Source organism: Aspergillus thermomutatus, assembly GCF_002237265.1.
Source record: "Aspergillus thermomutatus strain HMR AF 39 chromosome Unknown NODE_315, whole genome shotgun sequence".
NCBI classification, from domain to species: domain Eukaryota; kingdom Fungi; phylum Ascomycota; class Eurotiomycetes; order Eurotiales; family Aspergillaceae; genus Aspergillus; species Aspergillus thermomutatus.
The window spans coordinates 1-17,223 of record NW_020798365.1 but is presented as its reverse complement, the minus strand read 5'-3'; the positions used below and the strand labels follow the sequence as shown (position 1 = coordinate 17,223).

Below are 17,223 nucleotides of genomic sequence, written 5' to 3'. Positions count from 1 at the left end.
ACTTCGTAGTCCAAGTGTCACAGCCGGAAACACATTCTGCATCATCGACATGTCTACAACTCGTCTATACCATATGGCTCGTGGTCTACCGGTTCCCCGGACGCTGAGGAGTCTTCGCCTCCCAGTCTCATCGCGACACTGCCAGTATTCCACTTCGGGGCATATGCCGAAGATCGCTCAACCATCGCTATGGCAGTCCATGATCCCCAAGTTCATCCGGAATCGGCGCGCCAAAGCGGAAACTTCCCCGGCTAAATCGAAAGAATGGAATCCCGCTAGTTTCTACATCGTCATATTCATCTTGATTGGGTCGCAAGCCATCCGAATGATATCTTTGAAGAACGAATATAATGCATATACCCGTTCAACCGACGCAAAGATTCGACTTCTCCGGGAGGTGATTGAGAAAATACAAAGGGGGGAGAAAGTGGATGTAGAGAAATTGCTCGGCACCGGAGATGAGGCAAAGGAGAGAGAATGGGAAGAAGGTGCCGATCCCTGGTCGCTTCATACATGGCTTTTTTCGAGGACTGACATTTCTCTCGTCCCACAGTTCTTCGCGAGATCGAGGAGGAAGATTCTCTCTGGCATCGGAAGAACTCAGGCTCGGAATCCAATCGTCCAGCGACGCCTGAGCAAGGGCAGAAGCAGCAGGCGGAGAAGTCTCGATCTAAGGATCCCGTTGTCCCTGCTGAAGGGGTGTCAAACGAGGAGCCACCAAAGGATGGTGCTGCAAGACGCAAATTGAACTTTTTCTAGCCATGTTGAGTGTGTGGGCCTTATGCGCCAACACAGTAACTCATTCCCTTCAATTACGAGTTCTGGCCGTTCAAAGACTCGAGTTCGTTCCCATGAAGAAGCTTCACGGCGACGCTCATGGAACAACCAGAAGCTTTGCCGAGTCTATTCAACCTGAAAATTCTGGGTTCGTGCCATTTCTTTGTTCCTATATCTTTTTCTGACCAGAACTTAGAGTTTAGAAGTCAGTCGATGGGACTTACGACTCTCATCTTTTTGTTGATCCCAGTCTGAATTACTTCTCCACCTATCTTTTTCCTTGATACCCAGATATTTTTTTTTTTTTTTTTTTTCTTGTCAAGACTCCAGAGAATTGCACAGACTTGCATTTTATTGATCTGTCCTGTACAAACATTTGTCTTACGCTTATGAATGTATTTTCTGCCGTCCTTCTTATACTCCGTCTCCCAGTTGACGTCTGGCTCATGCGGAGCTTAAAATTACTCTCGTATCTAATCCATGTTTGATTTCATGAGCTGCACAAGTTTATCTTGCATGTCGCAGAAAATATTGATTGCCTGCAGTTCTGTCAGTCGTCCAGTCTTCCCAACGCTGTGTCATACTTCATCCCAACTTGCCTGTGTGAGTTTCTCTTCGCTTGCTCCGTGCAGGTCCCGTGTGAAGGCAATCCTGTAAGCGGATTCGTCGTTAACAAATGACTGTTCTGAAACAGAGATAGCTGATGGAACATCAGAATCAAAAAGAGACTCCATCTGACGTGCAGAGCTGGGTTGCGAAAGCTGTTTCAGGAGATCTGGCGCGATTGTGATATGGTCGACTCCTGCCAGGGCATATATCTCGTTTGTGGATGTCAAGCTAGCTGGCAGGACCTTTGTTTTTGCATTGATGGACTTGTAATGCTTCTGAATTGAAACACAGAGAGGCAAGAGCTTGTTTGGATCCGTGAATCTGGCGATCTGTCAGTGCTATCTTGCTCGGAACAAGTCAATCAATTCGCTGGAGATGTCGAGCTCACCCTGGCTCGAAGTGGACTTTTAACTGATTGACATAAGGGGCTATATACGTGCATCCAACCTCCGCCGCCAAGACGGCCTGGGACATTGTGAAGAGCGTCGTGGCTAGCGTTCGCACACTGGCCATCTCAAGAGCTCGGCAAGCCATCATGCCGTCCCATGTACTCGGAATTTTGATGCAGATGCGAGATTGCTCAAAACCTGGTTGCAGGTGTTGGAAGAGCTGGACAATTCCTGTGGCAGAAATGCTTCATTAGCGGAACTCAATCAGAGAAAGCGTTAACATACTCAAAGCGTTCACAATTGTGCTTTCAGTGGAGTAAGAGTAGTAAGGGTTCGTCTGAACATGAACATGTCCATGGATATGAGGAGCTATTTTCAAGGCTAATCTAACCATCTGTATATCATTGTCAATTACTTAGCACCTTCAGTACTATAGCAAAACTGTGCCTACCGCAATCTCAACAGCCAGCTCCTCCAGCGTGATTCCAGTGAATCTGAGCAAAAGATCCTTGGCATCTGAGATGGATTTGCGGATCAATTCGATGTGTTCTGGCTTCGACAGTTCGCCGTACGCGATGGCCTTCGTTACAAGTTTTCCAAATCAGCTCATACTCCTGATCAATATGGGACTTTGTGAGACTGGACCATGACAGGTGCAACCTACCTGGTTTGAAGTACAGTCTTGGAACGGACCCAAGTCTCTGGCAACTGGTTATTTGTTAATAGACAGCCCTTCAGAGACTGAGTCAAGCATCTCGCTGGGGCAGTCTGGTATAGGTACCTTGTTCATCCATTGTGTCGCAGTCGACGATGGTTCTCCTGCGGAGAACATCTAAGCCAGTTTGAATCGCAGCCATCTTGATGTTCACTCAGAAATAGGGAGGATGCTAGCTGAAGTAGGAGGTTGAAAGTTCACAATGCCTTCAGGTTTGGGATAGCGAAAAGAGGGGAAGTTCTGTTGTTTTTACATTGGCGGAGTGAATAGATATAGAAATAGGAGTGCCACGAAGCTTCCCCTCACGACAAACAACACCCAACAACTCATCATAAAGGAAACTTATCCGATCAACTGAGCTGTCTTTCAAAGGCGCATGACTTCGGGCCGAAGAACATCGCTTCAATAATGTCCGAAGTTGTACCTATCGAAGGGTTGCGTCGCCAAAGCTTTAAACCGACTGGCCTACGAACGTCGGTTGCTGCACAGCAGAAGTCACGCAGCTTGCTTAAGACCCCTCAGCCCACTCAAAAAAAGTGAGCAGTGACATACTGTTGGACTGTTAAGTGAGTCTAGATAGGCTCTAGACCATTTACTCCGGGGAGTATCTGTTTACTGTTAAATGGATGAAGCTAAATAGTCTCCATTTCCAGATCTACATATACCCCAGTGAGTCCATCCAACCTCAGCACTGCGGCTCCCACAGACCATAGAAGTTCTTTTCTTCAATGACAACACCTCACAAGAGTGGCGGCGAATGACTAGATGAATCATCCCAGTTGCACCCATTCTTTTCCAGTTGGGTTCCCCTCCGTGACGGTGGTGACGCGATGAGGGCCGGGCCAGCCCTCGGATAGAATTTGTACAGACAGCCTAAGAAGAGACGGTGTCCACAGCGACAGACGGCATCGAAGAGTTCAGCACCGGGCCCATGATTGGACATATAGAGCCATGTACTCGTCCGCGTCACATTGTGGATAAAATTGAACCGTGAGGGCCAACCACCCGTTCAAGACTCGCACTGCAGAAGGCGCAGATAAAGGTAACGGCCACAAATGACAAGAAGATCGCTCAAACAATCAAAGAGCATCATTCGCGACATCTGCTGGAACAAGACACGGAAGACGCTCAAGACCACAAGTTTCTTTAGCCTCATCTGTCGGATAGCGGTCTCTCATCTCATCTACCTCGTGAAGCAGAGGAATATGAGCACATAAAGATCGAAGGTCAGGTGAACCAATCATGCTGTGAAAATTTCCCAATTGGCATTGAATAGGCGCAATGACATGTACCGAATCCTGCGTTTGACTAGGGGCGACTCTGCAACTTGCATCTTGTCGTCTTGAATCTGGTGATTCTGCTAAGAGGGCCAGGTAGATTGATCCCGAGCCAAAAGCTTTGTAATTGGTATCCAAGGTCAGCTCATGTCTTGTAATTGACGTGCTGTTCTGAACGCGCTGTGGTTGATCACTCCATAATAGTGAACAGAAATTTAGAAGCTGGTTGGCTGATACTAATGCAAAGCTTTTATGAGCTTCATCTCAACATTCGGAAGCGTCCAAACGAGATCCAACGACCATGGGAGGATGTCTGCCCAAGCAAACGGGAAGTCTACCTGGGGCAATAATGCCTTGGGTAAGTTCATCATGGAACATCAGGTCAATGCTAGTAGTAACTGCATTACCGTACTTCAGCCGAATGCTTGTTTTGATCGTTGGTTCCGATAGCGAAGGAATACAGCTGCTAAATGTAGGTATATCTGCTGGATTGACTGAGGAAGTTCATCGACAGTGTCACTCCAGGCCTACTGAGATTTTCGGCAAATCTAAGCTACGTGACAGTATTATGTAACCCTGATATGAAACCCTTTAGTCTCATGGACAGAGAAGAATGGGCGATTAACGACGGGACGAACATCTCCTTCTCAGGTATCTCTTGAATAACCTCTGCGGTCGCGACAGAATGCCGAAACCAGTGAGATTCTGCTTGGCACGTCAACATCATTCCAGACGGTAGACGACGTGGGCTGAGACCCTTCAGTAGAAGAGGAAAAAGGAAGAGAAGAGGATGGGAAATTTGCACACAAAAAAGGGAAGCCCGGAAACTGCGAGCGGTGATGGAATGGAAGAAGAATCTTCCGTGTGGTAATACGGTCGGAATGATTGGCTGGATTGGGCCCAGTATGGCCGAATCCCGTGACTTGAGCCTTGCCCGAGGTTGACTATCCCGTGATTCCGAACCGCTACGAGAAGGTCCGACTCTCAAGATCGAGAGGTTCTTCTAGACGACGACGACGACGACCAGCGTCTTGCCTGGATTCGGACATTTACACCCTTAAATTGAGAACCTTTGCTTCACTATGATCTCTCAGAAGGTTGCTCAGCAATCGCTGCGGCGGCGTATGTACAGCCCATTGATTGGCTTGTTAGTCGAGGCTCACTAACCATCCTGCAGTTGCCGTCCAGCAGCCCTACGCCATGCGCTGGTCTTTGATGAACTCTGCCTCTCCTGCCGCTGTTGCTATGGGAAGGAATGTACAGAAGAGGTGAGCTGGCCCACGATGTCGTCGTTCATCTTGTGGTTTTGGGGATGTTCCGCACCAATACCTCCATCGGTTCATATTGGCAACGTTGGCCGCTACGTCATGCGACAATCGGGAATACACTTTCGACAGAAGCAATATCATAGCAGTGAAATGGATGAATGCTGATGTGTATGACCAGACACGCTACTACCTCCACCACAACCCAAGCCGACGCCTCCAAGATCCTCGCCCAACAGCGCTTGAACCGCCCCGTTTCCCCTCACCTCTCCATCTACCGTCCCCAGATCACCTGGATTGGCTCTAGCGCTCATCGTATCACCGGCATTGCTCTTTCTGGCTCCCTGTACCTTTTCGCAACCGCCTACCTCGCCGCCCCTCTGTTCGGTTGGCACCTTGAATCGGCCTCTATCGCTGCCGCTTTTGGCGCCCTACCCATTGCCGCTAAGGTCCTCATCAAGGGTACTGCTGCCTTTCCTTTTGTCTACCACTGCTTGAACGGTGTGCGTCACTTGGTCTGGGATCTTGGCCGTGGAATTTCCAACCAGCAGGTTATCAAGTCTGGCTGGGCCGTGGTGGGCCTGACTGTGGTTAGCGCGCTCACTCTTGCTTTGCTGTGATTTTTGTATTACATACCTTTGAGTCATTGTTTTTCTGAAAATTGTTTTTTTCCTTACAATATACTTTATACTGTTCAAATGATTACTGATAACTGGAATATGTTTTTGATCTACTATCCGCTACATGCCTTCTACACCCCATGAGGGGACTCGACGAAACTCCCGGTGTAGGATCTTTCAGAGATAAGCGATCCTGTTTCGTGATGGCCGGACTGTGCCCTGCCTACAATGGGATCAAGAGGCTCTGATCATTAGAAACTTGGTGATATACACGACGCACATTAGACAAATTGACTAATTTGATTACAGGTCATGGTATCCACGGTGCTCAGGATGATATGGAATTATAACTTCAAGTCTCTATCTTCCCTCTCTAATCAACGCGGTTCATGAGAAACAATCTATGGATTCTCAACGCCATCATGCAAGTCTAAGTCAAATCAAGCATCCTTCTCAATGCCTCCTCGCACAACCTTCCGTTTCCGCTCATGGATCATGATGAATTGCTTCAGAAATTCTTGATATCATGTCAGCCTTTACCGTCCGAGCTCACAGGTATCTCCTTTGTATGGAAAGCTACCAAAGGAATTCTGAAGCCTGGTTGGCTTACCTATTGTTGCATATCATCTCAGACTAAGTTCGAAAGCCAAGCCGACTCACGAATTCAAGCAGGGCTTGGAGGAGGATTGGGCGGGAACGGTCTCGGTGATGGTGGATCTTGAACAGAAAAGCCGTGTATCGAGTCGTTCGCAGCGCTCTCATGATTATTCTGGAAGTCCCGTCTCACGAAGGGCTTGGAATTCGTAAGGAGTGTGTTACCAGAATTTTGCTGAAGGGCCATCTTTGAGGACGAATAGGGATCTCCGCTTGATTGTGTGAATCTCAAGATAATAGGCAACAGGAAGCTATTGTTGGGACCCGAGTGAACAGCAAGGTCTTTCGCAAAGCTCATGCTTTGTGAAGGCTTCCTTTGTGTGGTTCTAGGCCACTTGAGAATTGCTGAAGCTCATCATTGGTGACCGGGCTATTCTCGCTTTTAATACTTCATACTGCTGCGGCCATTGACGGCTCCGAAGGTGTTCTCCTTACCAGGTTAGGTTGTACACCGCCATCTCGCTGGTTATCCGGCCCACGGGAAGAGGCCGCTTGGACTGGCGCTTCGGATGCTCTAGCGAATATGTACATACGTGCCTTCGTCTGAGCTTTGGATCTAGAAGTTTCCTCATTCATCTCTGCAAGGGGCCGAGGAAGCCTAGTTCTGTTAGACAGCTTGCCCACATTCCATCTTCTTCGTCCCTCGTAGCATCCGCTGGCGAGCAACTGCTGAGCTTCGACGCTACCAGAAGATGCTCAACGCCTTTGCATATGTCAAAGCGCACTCTTGCTGCCCCGAACCATGGCAACCCCAGGGTGCAGATCCCGACTTGGTAGTGACACCGGCGGGAGTTGGGGATATCGATCGTCGCGGCTTGTTGCAGCAACGCATTTTGAGCCGAATGTTATCAATCAGATCAATGCTGATACGTCGAACTGGACAAGCTGGGGTGATAGAATTCCTTCTGGAAGCACCTTACCCCGGTGGATAAGTTTCCCTACCCAGTTCTTTGAGTAGGTTCGAGATCGGTCACCCTGCTTGGCTGAAGAGTACTGAGTTCTACTCCTACTGCGCAAGGGAACGTAGAGTCAATCTATCCTTGCCGGGATTCCTATTAGGGATCGAGCGTCTAGGGCAAACATTCCACCTGCTAGCCCTTCCTGTCGACATAGCCTCAACACATTGATGGTCACAGTACTCTTAGGCACTGGCCGCGATATTTCACTGTCTGGTTTTGAAGCAAGCTGAGAACGAGAATTTCTCCAATGAATTCGCTTGGGAAAGTGGCGGTGTTTCTGGGAGTACAAATGAATCAACTGCGCGACTCAAAACACATGAATTAAAGCATGATCACTACATCTGAGCACGTGGACAAGCTCAATCCTCCCTGGGGGTCACACACGTCAGAAAAAGCCCAGCAAAAATGGCGGGAAATATGGACTCACGATCTCGCAATCTGTGTCAGTAACAACAGACGAGTTGGATCATTGTCTTCACTGGAGCCATTTTACAATTAGAGCTAGCACACTGTTCTGTTAACAATGTAGCTGGCTGGATGATGGCTGAAGGAACTGCCCTATGACCTTTGACCAGCACCCGCTGCCCATTGACACCGACTCAAGATGAGGTCTTGTCGCACAGTGTTGATGTGGGAAGGCTGGGGTTCCCGGTTTTCTACTCTTCAGCAACCCGTTGGGAGAAGGACCATCCACAGAATATCTCCTAGCCCAGTTGGCGAATTCCGCGGATTACCTTACCTTCTGCAAGTTTATTCAGCAGAGATCACAACATTCTCTAGCTCATTTACCAAGCTGAATGTTTTAAGCTTATTCTGGCTTTGCAGTGTGACCAAGCAAATGATGTTCTAGAAAAAGCGTTTAATTCCCGGGTGGCTGCGAGTCTGCTTCCAAAGGTCCTGCTTGACTTGTGGGTGCAGTGCGACCTGGATCAGATGCGCCGGTTTATTTGAAGTGCTTACCTAGGTGCTCCTTGTCCGTTGAGTGCTTACCGCTCTTTCACTCTACATTGATGCCGTCTATTCCTGATCCTTCGCTGCATAAGAACCTCATATGAGGTGTTATTGACTGATTGGGATGACACGCCCATTATAAGGTCTTCGACTGCTTTGTGATCTAGCAGTAGAAGCAGTCCAAGCTGAATATTCTCACAAGTCAGATACTTGGAGCCTAGGCCTAAATGTCAACAAATGATCCAAATCATCTTACATGGGAGAACAATAATTTTGCCTCGTTAGAGACCAACTGAGTGTGTAAGATGGGATTGAACCAAGTTTGAGACATCCGCAAGCATGTCGAAGCAGGAGATACCGATTGATATTTAATACCTACTCAATGTCGTAGTGAAGGATCTCTTCGGCAGTCTGTTTGCTTTACCGATCAAAGGAGTAATCTCCAGCGCTTCAGGATTGTCAAGATCAGCGATGCGAGTATGAGGGCGCAACCATAGACTCTTCTTCTGAGATGCCAGTACCCTTTGACTGAAGTACGAGGTACGTCTTGTGGACCGCCGCTTCGCTGTTGAACCAGCATAGCTTCTTATTTACGGCTGCACTTGTCCCAGAGGATGCTGCACAAATCGACAAGCTTGTGCCCAACTGCATTATTTCATATCTCCATAACAATAGTTGAAAGCGAACAATGCGAATGCACCTGGGAAGTTGGTTTGACTTAAGTTCCCGATAACTATTTACTGTACCTACCCGCGCTATCCTTTTCAGGACTAGCGCCATATCTCCGAATTCTTCCATCTCGAACTCCGACTCTTGCTCGATTATCACTAAAAAAAAAGAACTGGATAGGTGGACTGCCACGGTTTACAGTTTCCACAGCCCGCGGACTTCATTTTACATAAATATGGCATCTTTGACATCTGCCCGAACGGCCAGGACCGCTCTTTGCTCCGCATGCCGCTTCGCTTGTCCTAGCACGACCGTTGGACGTGCTGCAGTCATCCCCAGGCGCGGGCTGCTGACAACGACCGAGCAAGCACCGGTCGACACTGCAGATAAGCCGCGGTGGTCGTATACTCCTCCACGCGCAAAGGCTCCCTTCAGTCTGCGATTCGACTCCAAGAGACGTGATTTCCCCGTCAATTCAGACCCAAAAACTCTCGACCAATTCTACATCCGCATGCTGGGCGCCGATGGCGACAAAGTGCTCTCGGAGGAGGTAAAATGGCTGGCTGTGACACATAAGAGCTTTGATCAGGGACGGAGAGGCTTTAATGATCGCTTGGCTTTCCTAGGTGCGCATACTGGATTCCCATGCGTGGGATGAGACGGTATCTCGCGGGAGACTAATTCGGCGGTTGCAACAGGGAAACGCATCGTTCAATTACAGGCCTCTCTGGCTTTAGTGCAGAACCCCGGAAATGCCAGCAGCTCTACCACTCCGGATTCCTTTGGTCGAGAACCCTTTGCCCACCCGGCCCTGGACGGCCTGAACAACCTCTCACCCAGCACGAAGAGCTTCCTTACAAGCAAGTCGAAACTCGCAGAGCTCGCGCAGAAGTACGAGTTAGAGAAGGTCCTGAGGTGGAGTCCTCGAAAGGTGAGATTGGGATCTCTTGCAGTTTCTGCTCATTCCCCCTCACTTTCGATAAATGGACCGCGAACCTGCTGACATGGGTTATTTCTTTCCCAGCCAAACAACCTCGCCAGCTCTGGAATCGAACTTGTGCTTGCCCATACGATGTATGCAATTATCGGTGCCATTGCCCTCGAGAAAGGAGGACACGTCGCCAACAAGGTGGCACAAGAGCGGGTATTAGCACCTCTGGGTCTAAAGACGACAGCTTAAAATCGGGGTTTCATTACTGGGAAATGGCCGCAGAAGCATTGTCAGGGCGTTGTTTCCTTTTGTTTTCCTTTCTGTCTCCGTCTCGGATGTTCCTTGTATGTGTTGGGGGCTCTTTTCTTCGACCGTATATGTACTTTTATTATGACTTGTGCTATATCACTGCAAATACCACCAGAGCTCTTCGTTCTCGAATATATTTCGTTATACGAAAGACCCAAAGAAACCATCAAAATCAATTAAAATGCAAGGAATGTACGGTTCCTCTGACACCGCCCGAGCAACAGTAAGCAAAATACACGGCCAGCTCTTATGGAACCCTCATTACGATTCTAGTCTTCGCACCTCTGTATCGCAAGTCAACCATGGAGGCCTGCAGACCATTGTGAACAAAATGTTACAATGGCCACAGAAATCACAACAAGTAATTTGTGCTGCCTTGCACTGTCTATTGGGAGCGTAAAGGAAGAAAAGGAAAAGAGATAAAAAGAAAAATCCGAAGAAGCGAAATATAAATCCTTTCCCGGGAGGGCCGCTAAGCTTCTTCGGGACTTGGCGTGGGGCTGAGATTGGGTTCCTGAAAATTAAGGTGTTTACGGACTGGACTGCGACCCAAACGGGCATCATCTTTATCCTACATCGATCTCCTGGCCTCGCTTTCCCTCGAATTCTGCGATCATCGCGTTTGTTGTTCTGCTTGACTGGTCGGTTATAGCTCCAGCTCCTTCAAAGCCTACTCTTGCCGAATCTTGACCCTTGAGAGCAGAATGTGGGATTTTGGACTTGCTGGCCTCTACAGTTGAAACCCGCTCCCACTGATTCCCTGACACAATCGGCATTCATACTATCGCCCTAACTACCACCCTCTCTACCTGCACAATGGCTTCCGCTATATTCTTCTTGGACCTGAAGGGCAAAGTAAGCAATGCGCCTTCAACATCCCAATTCCTCGACATGCCTGGAACGCGCAAACTGACAGCTCGAGTAGACCCTTCTAGCCCGCAACTACCGTGGAGACATTCCCATGTCCGCAGTCGAGAAGTTCCCCATCCTCCTTAGCGAAGCCGAAGAAGAAAGCTCCGCCGTCCCTCCGTGTTTCTCCCATGAAGGAATCAATGTATGTGAGACTCCTGCGAGCTGCACTGCCTGGCCTTCGGTGCTTCCCCCGCTCCCCGCAACTCGCCTTCTCCCCTATTCGAACCAGCGACTTTGGCTCGAGGACATACAGGGAGTTTCGGACCTCGTAATTATCAAGTGAAAAGTGCTGAAACATTGTGGCTTCGCTCTAGTACCTCTACATCCGTCACAGCAATCTCTACATCCTCGCCCTAACCAAGAGAAATACAAATGCCACCGAGATCCTCCTCTTCCTCCACAAGATCGTGGAAGTCTTTACAGAATATTTCAAGGTACTGGAGGAAGAGAGTATTCGCGACAACTTCGTCATCATTTACGAGCTGCTGGACGAGATGATGGACTTTGGCTACCCGCAGACAACAGAGAGCAAGATCCTGCAAGAGTGAGTGGCTGTGGCCAGCAGTTGTGGATTCGCGCAGGACCAATGACTGATTATATGCTTTCCCTCACCCAGGTATATTACACAAGAGTCGCACAAGCTTGAGATTCAAGCCCGACCACCTATCGCTGTTACAAATGCAGTCTCCTGGCGAAGCGAGGGCATTCGCTATCGCAAGAACGAAGTCTTCCTCGATGTCGTTGAATCTCTCAATCTCCTGGTATCGGCGTCCGGGAACGTCTTGCGATCGGAGATCCTGGGTGCTATCAAGATGAAGTGTTACCTGAGTGGTATGCCGGAGCTTCGGTTAGGCCTCAACGACAAGGTTATGTTCGAAACCACTGGTCGCGCTACACGAGGCAAGGCGGTCGAAATGGAGGATGTCAAATTCCACCAGTGCGTCCGACTTTCCAGATTCGAGAACGACCGGACTATCAGCTTTATTCCGCCGGATGGAGAGTTCGAGCTTATGAGCTACCGTCTCAACACCCAGGTCAAGCCTCTAATCTGGGTAGAGTGTCTGGTCGAATCGCATTCTGGCTCCCGAATGGAATATATGTTGAAGGTATGGGATTGCGCCAAAGAAGAAGGCCTATAGTAGCATTGGACTGACTCCCATCGAAAAGGCCAAAGCACAATTCAAGCGTCGCAGCACGGCAAACAATGTAGAAATTCTTGTCCCCGTGCCAGAAGACGCAGACTCCCCCCGGTTCCGCACCAACATCGGAACCGTCCACTACGCGCCCGAAAAGTCAGCGATCATCTGGAAGATCAAGCAATTCGGTGGGGGAAAGGAGTTCCTCATGCGCGCAGAACTCGGCCTGCCGTCCGTCAAGGGCGACGACGAGCACGGCGGAGGCATGACCGGAGGATTCGGTGGCAGCATGGGCGGCACCGGGCAAGGCAAAGCCAAGCGGCCTATCAATGTCAAGTTCGAAATCCCCTACTTCACCACTAGTGGTATTCAAGTGCGGTACCTGAAGATCACAGAGCCCAAGGTATGTCCAGTTGATCTGGCACCCCGTTGGAAATCAAACGCTGATATTTTGTTGCAGTTGCAATACCCCTCCCTTCCTTGGGTTCGATACATTACGCAGTCTGGCGATATCGCTGTCCGTATGCCCGATGTACAATGATTTCAAGCGTCGTGTTAGCTCGAATAGACATTTTTCTTTCTTTTCTGTCCCACGCCAAGTCGCCGGGTGGCAGGTAGAGCCTGTCTCCAGTGTGCAGCTGCTGCACCCTCGATAATGATCATACTACAATCTTGTTTTACCTTTCTAAAGCAGCAGGCGTCTGATAACGCCCAAGCCCAACTAAGCAAGAGCTCGCGTGATCGTATGCCGAGCATTTGACTGATCTCATCTGGAGAGGTATACCAATCTGCAAATAATGTTTGACGATATATGTATTTTAAATTCGAGGAACATTGGTAATTGTTCTTCCGAAAAAAATGCCATGCTTTGGGTATCTCATACAGAAAAGAAAACGCATCACTCTCGACCGGAACGCCGTCATCCCAGTACTTTTGGGCATACCAGGTTTAGCCAGATATGGGGTTGATCACCATTTTCCGTATCAGAAACTACAGACCTACACTGGCTGTGCGGTCTGAGCGTGCTAGCTCAAGCAGTGACACCATTGGTCACTCTCGCCTCTGGAGAGTCCGATGCTGGAAGCGGGAACCCGTCCCCGTAGCCTGCCGCCGCGGCCTTGGAGAAGCCTTCCCGGGCCAACATGGTATTCAGGACGGCGCAGTTGTACGCTGCTTCGCCTGGCGGGACAACCATGAAGATATATGTGTTGTCGGTGAAGCGACCAAGGAAGATGTTGAACTGCGGGGTCTTGGTGTGCATGACCAGAAAGCCGGCTGTGGCTGGTGTCGTGTGCGTATTACGGGCAGCGCAGTGCTTGAAAGCCTTCATGATATTTGAGAGACGCTCGTGCCGATCGTAGATGGGATTCATGTCGCCGATCTCGGACGAGACGGAGGTCACGGTTAGGAAAGTCGAGCGCTCAAAGAGGATGACCTCCTCCGCATCGACTCTCTTCGCGAACGCGTTGAGAAACCGTTCGATGACGGTCAGGTTAGGGATGAGCTTGTGAACGATCCCTGCCCATGCCTTGTAGAGCGACTGGTCCCAGATGCTGCTGCCAAAGGTATCGATTGCGAACTGTTCCGAGCGGTTTCGGATCAGCGCCGAGCGTTCCTCGTAGATGCGCTGGCGGTGCTCGGCCTGGATGAGGTCCATCTTGTGTACTAGGCAGAAAACGTGTGCATTGGGACTGTATTCTTTCAGGGCACCGATGATGGCGTTGTATGTGTCGAGGTCGCGTTCGACCTCCCGCGACTCAATGTCGAACACATAGATCAAGACCGCGACGTCAGAGAAGATGTTCCCTCGCTGAGAGGCGAGATAGGTCTCCATAAACGCATCCTGCCTGTTGGCCCATTAACAAGCACATTAGCCACCAGGCCAGCCTCTAGAAAGAACTAAGAAAGACAGCAAACTCACCCGCCACAATCCCAGAGATTCAGCGTCAAATTTCCCATGAACTTGACATGGCTGTGCTCCACATCAATCGTAGCCCCAAGCCGCCGTACATCCTTCGCAACATAATTGCTGAATATGATGGAACGCATAGACGACTTCCCCGAGCCACTCTTCCCCATCAAAAGCACCTTTCTCTTCTTCTTACGTTGATCCATTCTTGATTCTTGGACAGTTCCGCTGCGCTGCGCTGGGTTGACACCAATACCCCGCAATTTGCGGCTATCGAGCTGCTTCAGGACGGGGAACCGGCGGCACTATCGTGTGGAGTTCAAGTTCTGCAGGTATTTCATATACATATGTGTGAATGAACTTTGTGTACGGGATGAACGAGGCAATGGGGGTCTTGGGGTTATTGTGTCATGGAAATGAGGTATGACCAGCCTCCGTCATTGCATGAGCGTCGCTCGTTTGGGTCAACGATGATCCGGAGTGGTCACGTGAACAATACAGTATGGGGAACAGCATACAGTATGTCTTCCTTGGGGTTTCAAGCCTAGCTTTCTGGATTAGAGGGGAAATGCGCTTTCTCCACTGAATCATTGAATCGGTTTTAATTACTAGTAGCGTAAATGTAGATTTCCTCCTTCACAAACACCTCGGAGAACGCTCGTCTAGGTATGAGGAGAAAGTCCTGCTGGATTCGAAGACAGTCTGATGAAGTCCTTGTCTCCATTGAACATCTCAATAAAGTTGAGCGTCTAACTGCTCGTTGCAATGGTTCTTTGGGCATTCAATTCCGTTTCAATATGAAGATGGAGTAGGAAAACCAGGCAAAGGCCGTAACATCGTCAGTACTTTTACCCATGTCCACCATGAAAAGAAAAAATACACAGAACATAGTCATAACACGGACGGAAATGTCTCTAGATGAGAAGCAGAAATATATATAGGTAAGGTAGCTTCACCGAAGCTGTACGCACACAAAAAGGTCAAAGGAGATAAGAAGACATATAACATCTGGTCAGGTCATCAAGAAGTCGTCAAGGCTACCGCAAGTCATCAGTTGTGGAGACGAGAAGCCGGCGGGGGTGGGAAAGGTCGAAAATGTATGCTCGTGCTCAGAAAACGGTGCCATCGGAGCGGATCATAATCGGAGGCTCTTTGGTGTTTGGTCGGGAGACCTCTGCTATTTCACGGCCGCCCTGTGCAAGAATTCGTTAGACAATCAATTGCGAGTAGAGTCCCCGTATTCAAGATAGCGTACCTTCCATGATCCAGCTTCGAGCATCTGCGCAAGGGTCAATTGTTCCTCGCCTCTCAATCCCAGTTGATTATTCACCTCCATGAGAAGGTCATCCAAGAATCCCACCGTAGCCGCGCGCCATTCAACCACCACATCATCATCGGTGGAGAAAAGTGGGACTACCTCCACATTTGGCTGACCCTTGATCTGAGCGTTCTGCTTGTATGCTGCGATGCCGCGCTGAAGGTCAGCATCTTTGAGAACTAACAACCCCATGTCAATGAGGAGGCCGCCATTTCGATATTCAGGAAGTCCAGTTAGGAGGTCACTGCCAGCAATGTGGATGTTCATTAACTTTGCCATGGGTAACATGATTGAATAGCACAGCCACTGGGTAAGCTTGTGGAAAGGTACGATGCTTTCCCAAGGCTGTGCCGGAGGAGAGTTGGGCATGGTTGAGCAGACCCAAGCATCTCCGATAGAGACACCATCAACTTGGGTCCTTGAAGGCGGCCAAATTGAGGCGAACCCATCCATGAGAACCGTCCACAGTGTGGTGATAGGAACAATGGGTACAGATGAGGCAAGGGTAGATGGATGCGAAAGCAAGTAGTCTGGATGCACAATGTTACCAGAAAGTTCCCTCACGTATCTGATCAGCGGGATATCTTACCTAGCATGTTCCCTGGTCGAGCGTCAACGCCAAAGAACTCCTGGTTGTTCAGGGCCTCGGACAGCCTCATCAGCAGTCCAGCACGGCCTTCGAGACCTGCCAGTTGGTTATGTTCAGAATGCTGCATTCCCCTAGCCAATATCTCCACCGTAACCTTCTTTAGGCCCGCACCGTCAACCTGGCATGGTTCTGTGGGATCGCTACTGAATAAGCCGCTCTTGAACATCTCCAGGGTGGCCACCGCTAACCCCTCGCTCCGAGAATAAATCTTGCCGGATTCTTTTGATTTGTACGACCACTTCGTGCCTGCACCAGCATCGAGAAGGACGGAGATCACGAAAAGGTCAATCAGGCGCCGTGTCCGTTCCTGCGCATCAATTGTGCTGGGCCAAGATTGAAGCAATTGATTCACTCGGGGCCTCCCGCCAACGTCAAAATGCTGCCAGCGACCGTGGGGTGGGATGGACGCATAATCAGGCGCATAGTCTCTCTGAGAGAAGGTCAATGTTAGCCCATGATCCAAGCACCTCAGGTTTAGAGGACGGAGAGAAGGCGCGTACTTTGATGATTGACACAATGTATGAAGCTGTTGCCTTGAATTTGCTCATATCGACATCAAAATGATTCAATTTGTTTTTCTTTGCCTTGTCGAAAATGATTCGAGACCGCTCACGGACAGCATGGATGCTTCGAAGGTAAGCTGCAGGGTCCAATGCCGGATCTGGGGGCCTGGAAATTGGAAGCTCTGGGATCGAAGCTGGCAGTCCGCTTCCTTTGTATCCGGGGGATCTCAACGACGCATTCGAGGTGCGAGCACTGTTGACAGTAGCGAAAGAATCCTGCTCATCCTTATCGCTCTGAATGGAGTTCTTTGAGTCTTTGCGCTTGAAGAGACCCATTGCGAAGGGAGGTAAACGGGGTTGATTGTCGATGGCCGATGAGGAAACTAGTCGTCGTCTAGCGTCTCAAGGCGAGAGGTAGTAAACACTGATGAAAAGGTATTAGGTTGGAGAGTATCTAGGTGAAATTGAATCAGAGGAAGCAAAAGGCGCAGGACAGAGATCGGCCAGTTTTCACTGAAGGGGAAAGGGGACAGTGCCCATCAAAAAGATGATGATCTGCGGCGGGTACAGGAGAGACTGAGGAAGCGTTTGTTTTGAGAGCTTGTCGCTGGTTTGGCTGAGAGTAGTGGACGAGTTGTCCCCCCTCGTTGTTTTTTCCCCTGGGAAAGAAA

The 17,223-nt window shown here is 49.5% G+C and overlaps 7 protein-coding genes across 7 annotated transcripts; 4 read left to right on the top strand and 3 right to left on the bottom strand.

Annotated features, from left to right (window-relative positions):
* Positions 1-49: 49 nt before the first annotated feature.
* On the top strand, positions 50-759 carry CDV56_102584 (DUF5321 domain-containing protein; the record flags this gene model as incomplete). Its single annotated transcript, XM_026756203.1, has 2 exons — positions 50-488; positions 554-759. 2 exons carry the CDS (start codon positions 50-52, stop codon positions 757-759), a joined length of 645 nt encoding a protein of 214 aa, XP_026610435.1.
* Positions 760-1,250: 491 nt separating this feature from the next.
* CDV56_102331 (transaldolase family protein) lies at positions 1,251-2,632 on the bottom strand (the record flags this gene model as incomplete). The annotated part of the gene is made up of 7 exons (XM_026755950.1): positions 1,251-1,316; positions 1,362-1,707; positions 1,775-2,006; positions 2,061-2,169; positions 2,227-2,355; positions 2,440-2,483; positions 2,557-2,632. The coding sequence occupies 7 exons, from the start codon at positions 2,630-2,632 to the stop codon at positions 1,251-1,253; spliced, it is 1,002 nt and encodes a 333-aa protein (XP_026610434.1).
* A 2,217-nt stretch (positions 2,633-4,849) lies between these two features.
* Positions 4,850-5,652, top strand: CDV56_101929 (succinate dehydrogenase cytochrome b560 subunit; the record flags this gene model as incomplete). Its single annotated transcript, XM_026755548.1, has 3 exons — positions 4,850-4,889; positions 4,945-5,035; positions 5,214-5,652. The coding sequence occupies 3 exons, from the start codon at positions 4,850-4,852 to the stop codon at positions 5,650-5,652; spliced, it is 570 nt and encodes a 189-aa protein (XP_026610433.1).
* A 3,468-nt stretch (positions 5,653-9,120) lies between these two features.
* Positions 9,121-10,065, top strand: CDV56_101296 (mitochondrial 54S ribosomal protein mL57; the record flags this gene model as incomplete). The annotated part of the gene is made up of 3 exons (XM_026754915.1): positions 9,121-9,511; positions 9,584-9,816; positions 9,910-10,065. The coding sequence occupies 3 exons, from the start codon at positions 9,121-9,123 to the stop codon at positions 10,063-10,065; spliced, it is 780 nt and encodes a 259-aa protein (XP_026610432.1).
* Positions 10,066-10,941: 876 nt separating this feature from the next.
* APM1 (AP-1 complex subunit mu) lies at positions 10,942-12,714 on the top strand (the record flags this gene model as incomplete). The annotated part of the gene is made up of 6 exons (XM_026754504.1): positions 10,942-10,980; positions 11,051-11,305; positions 11,352-11,581; positions 11,654-12,143; positions 12,205-12,576; positions 12,634-12,714. 6 exons carry the CDS (start codon positions 10,942-10,944, stop codon positions 12,712-12,714), a joined length of 1,467 nt encoding a protein of 488 aa, XP_026610431.1.
* A 489-nt stretch (positions 12,715-13,203) lies between these two features.
* On the bottom strand, positions 13,204-14,288 carry CDV56_100630 (Rag GTPase GTR1; the record flags this gene model as incomplete). The annotated part of the gene is made up of 2 exons (XM_026754249.1): positions 13,204-14,020; positions 14,095-14,288. The coding sequence occupies 2 exons, from the start codon at positions 14,286-14,288 to the stop codon at positions 13,204-13,206; spliced, it is 1,011 nt and encodes a 336-aa protein (XP_026610430.1).
* Positions 14,289-15,191: 903 nt separating this feature from the next.
* CDV56_100108 (URC4/urg3 family protein) lies at positions 15,192-16,888 on the bottom strand (the record flags this gene model as incomplete). Its single annotated transcript, XM_026753727.1, has 4 exons — positions 15,192-15,275; positions 15,338-15,930; positions 15,990-16,479; positions 16,550-16,888. The coding sequence occupies 4 exons, from the start codon at positions 16,886-16,888 to the stop codon at positions 15,192-15,194; spliced, it is 1,506 nt and encodes a 501-aa protein (XP_026610429.1).
* Between the last annotated feature and the right edge of the window lie 335 nt (positions 16,889-17,223).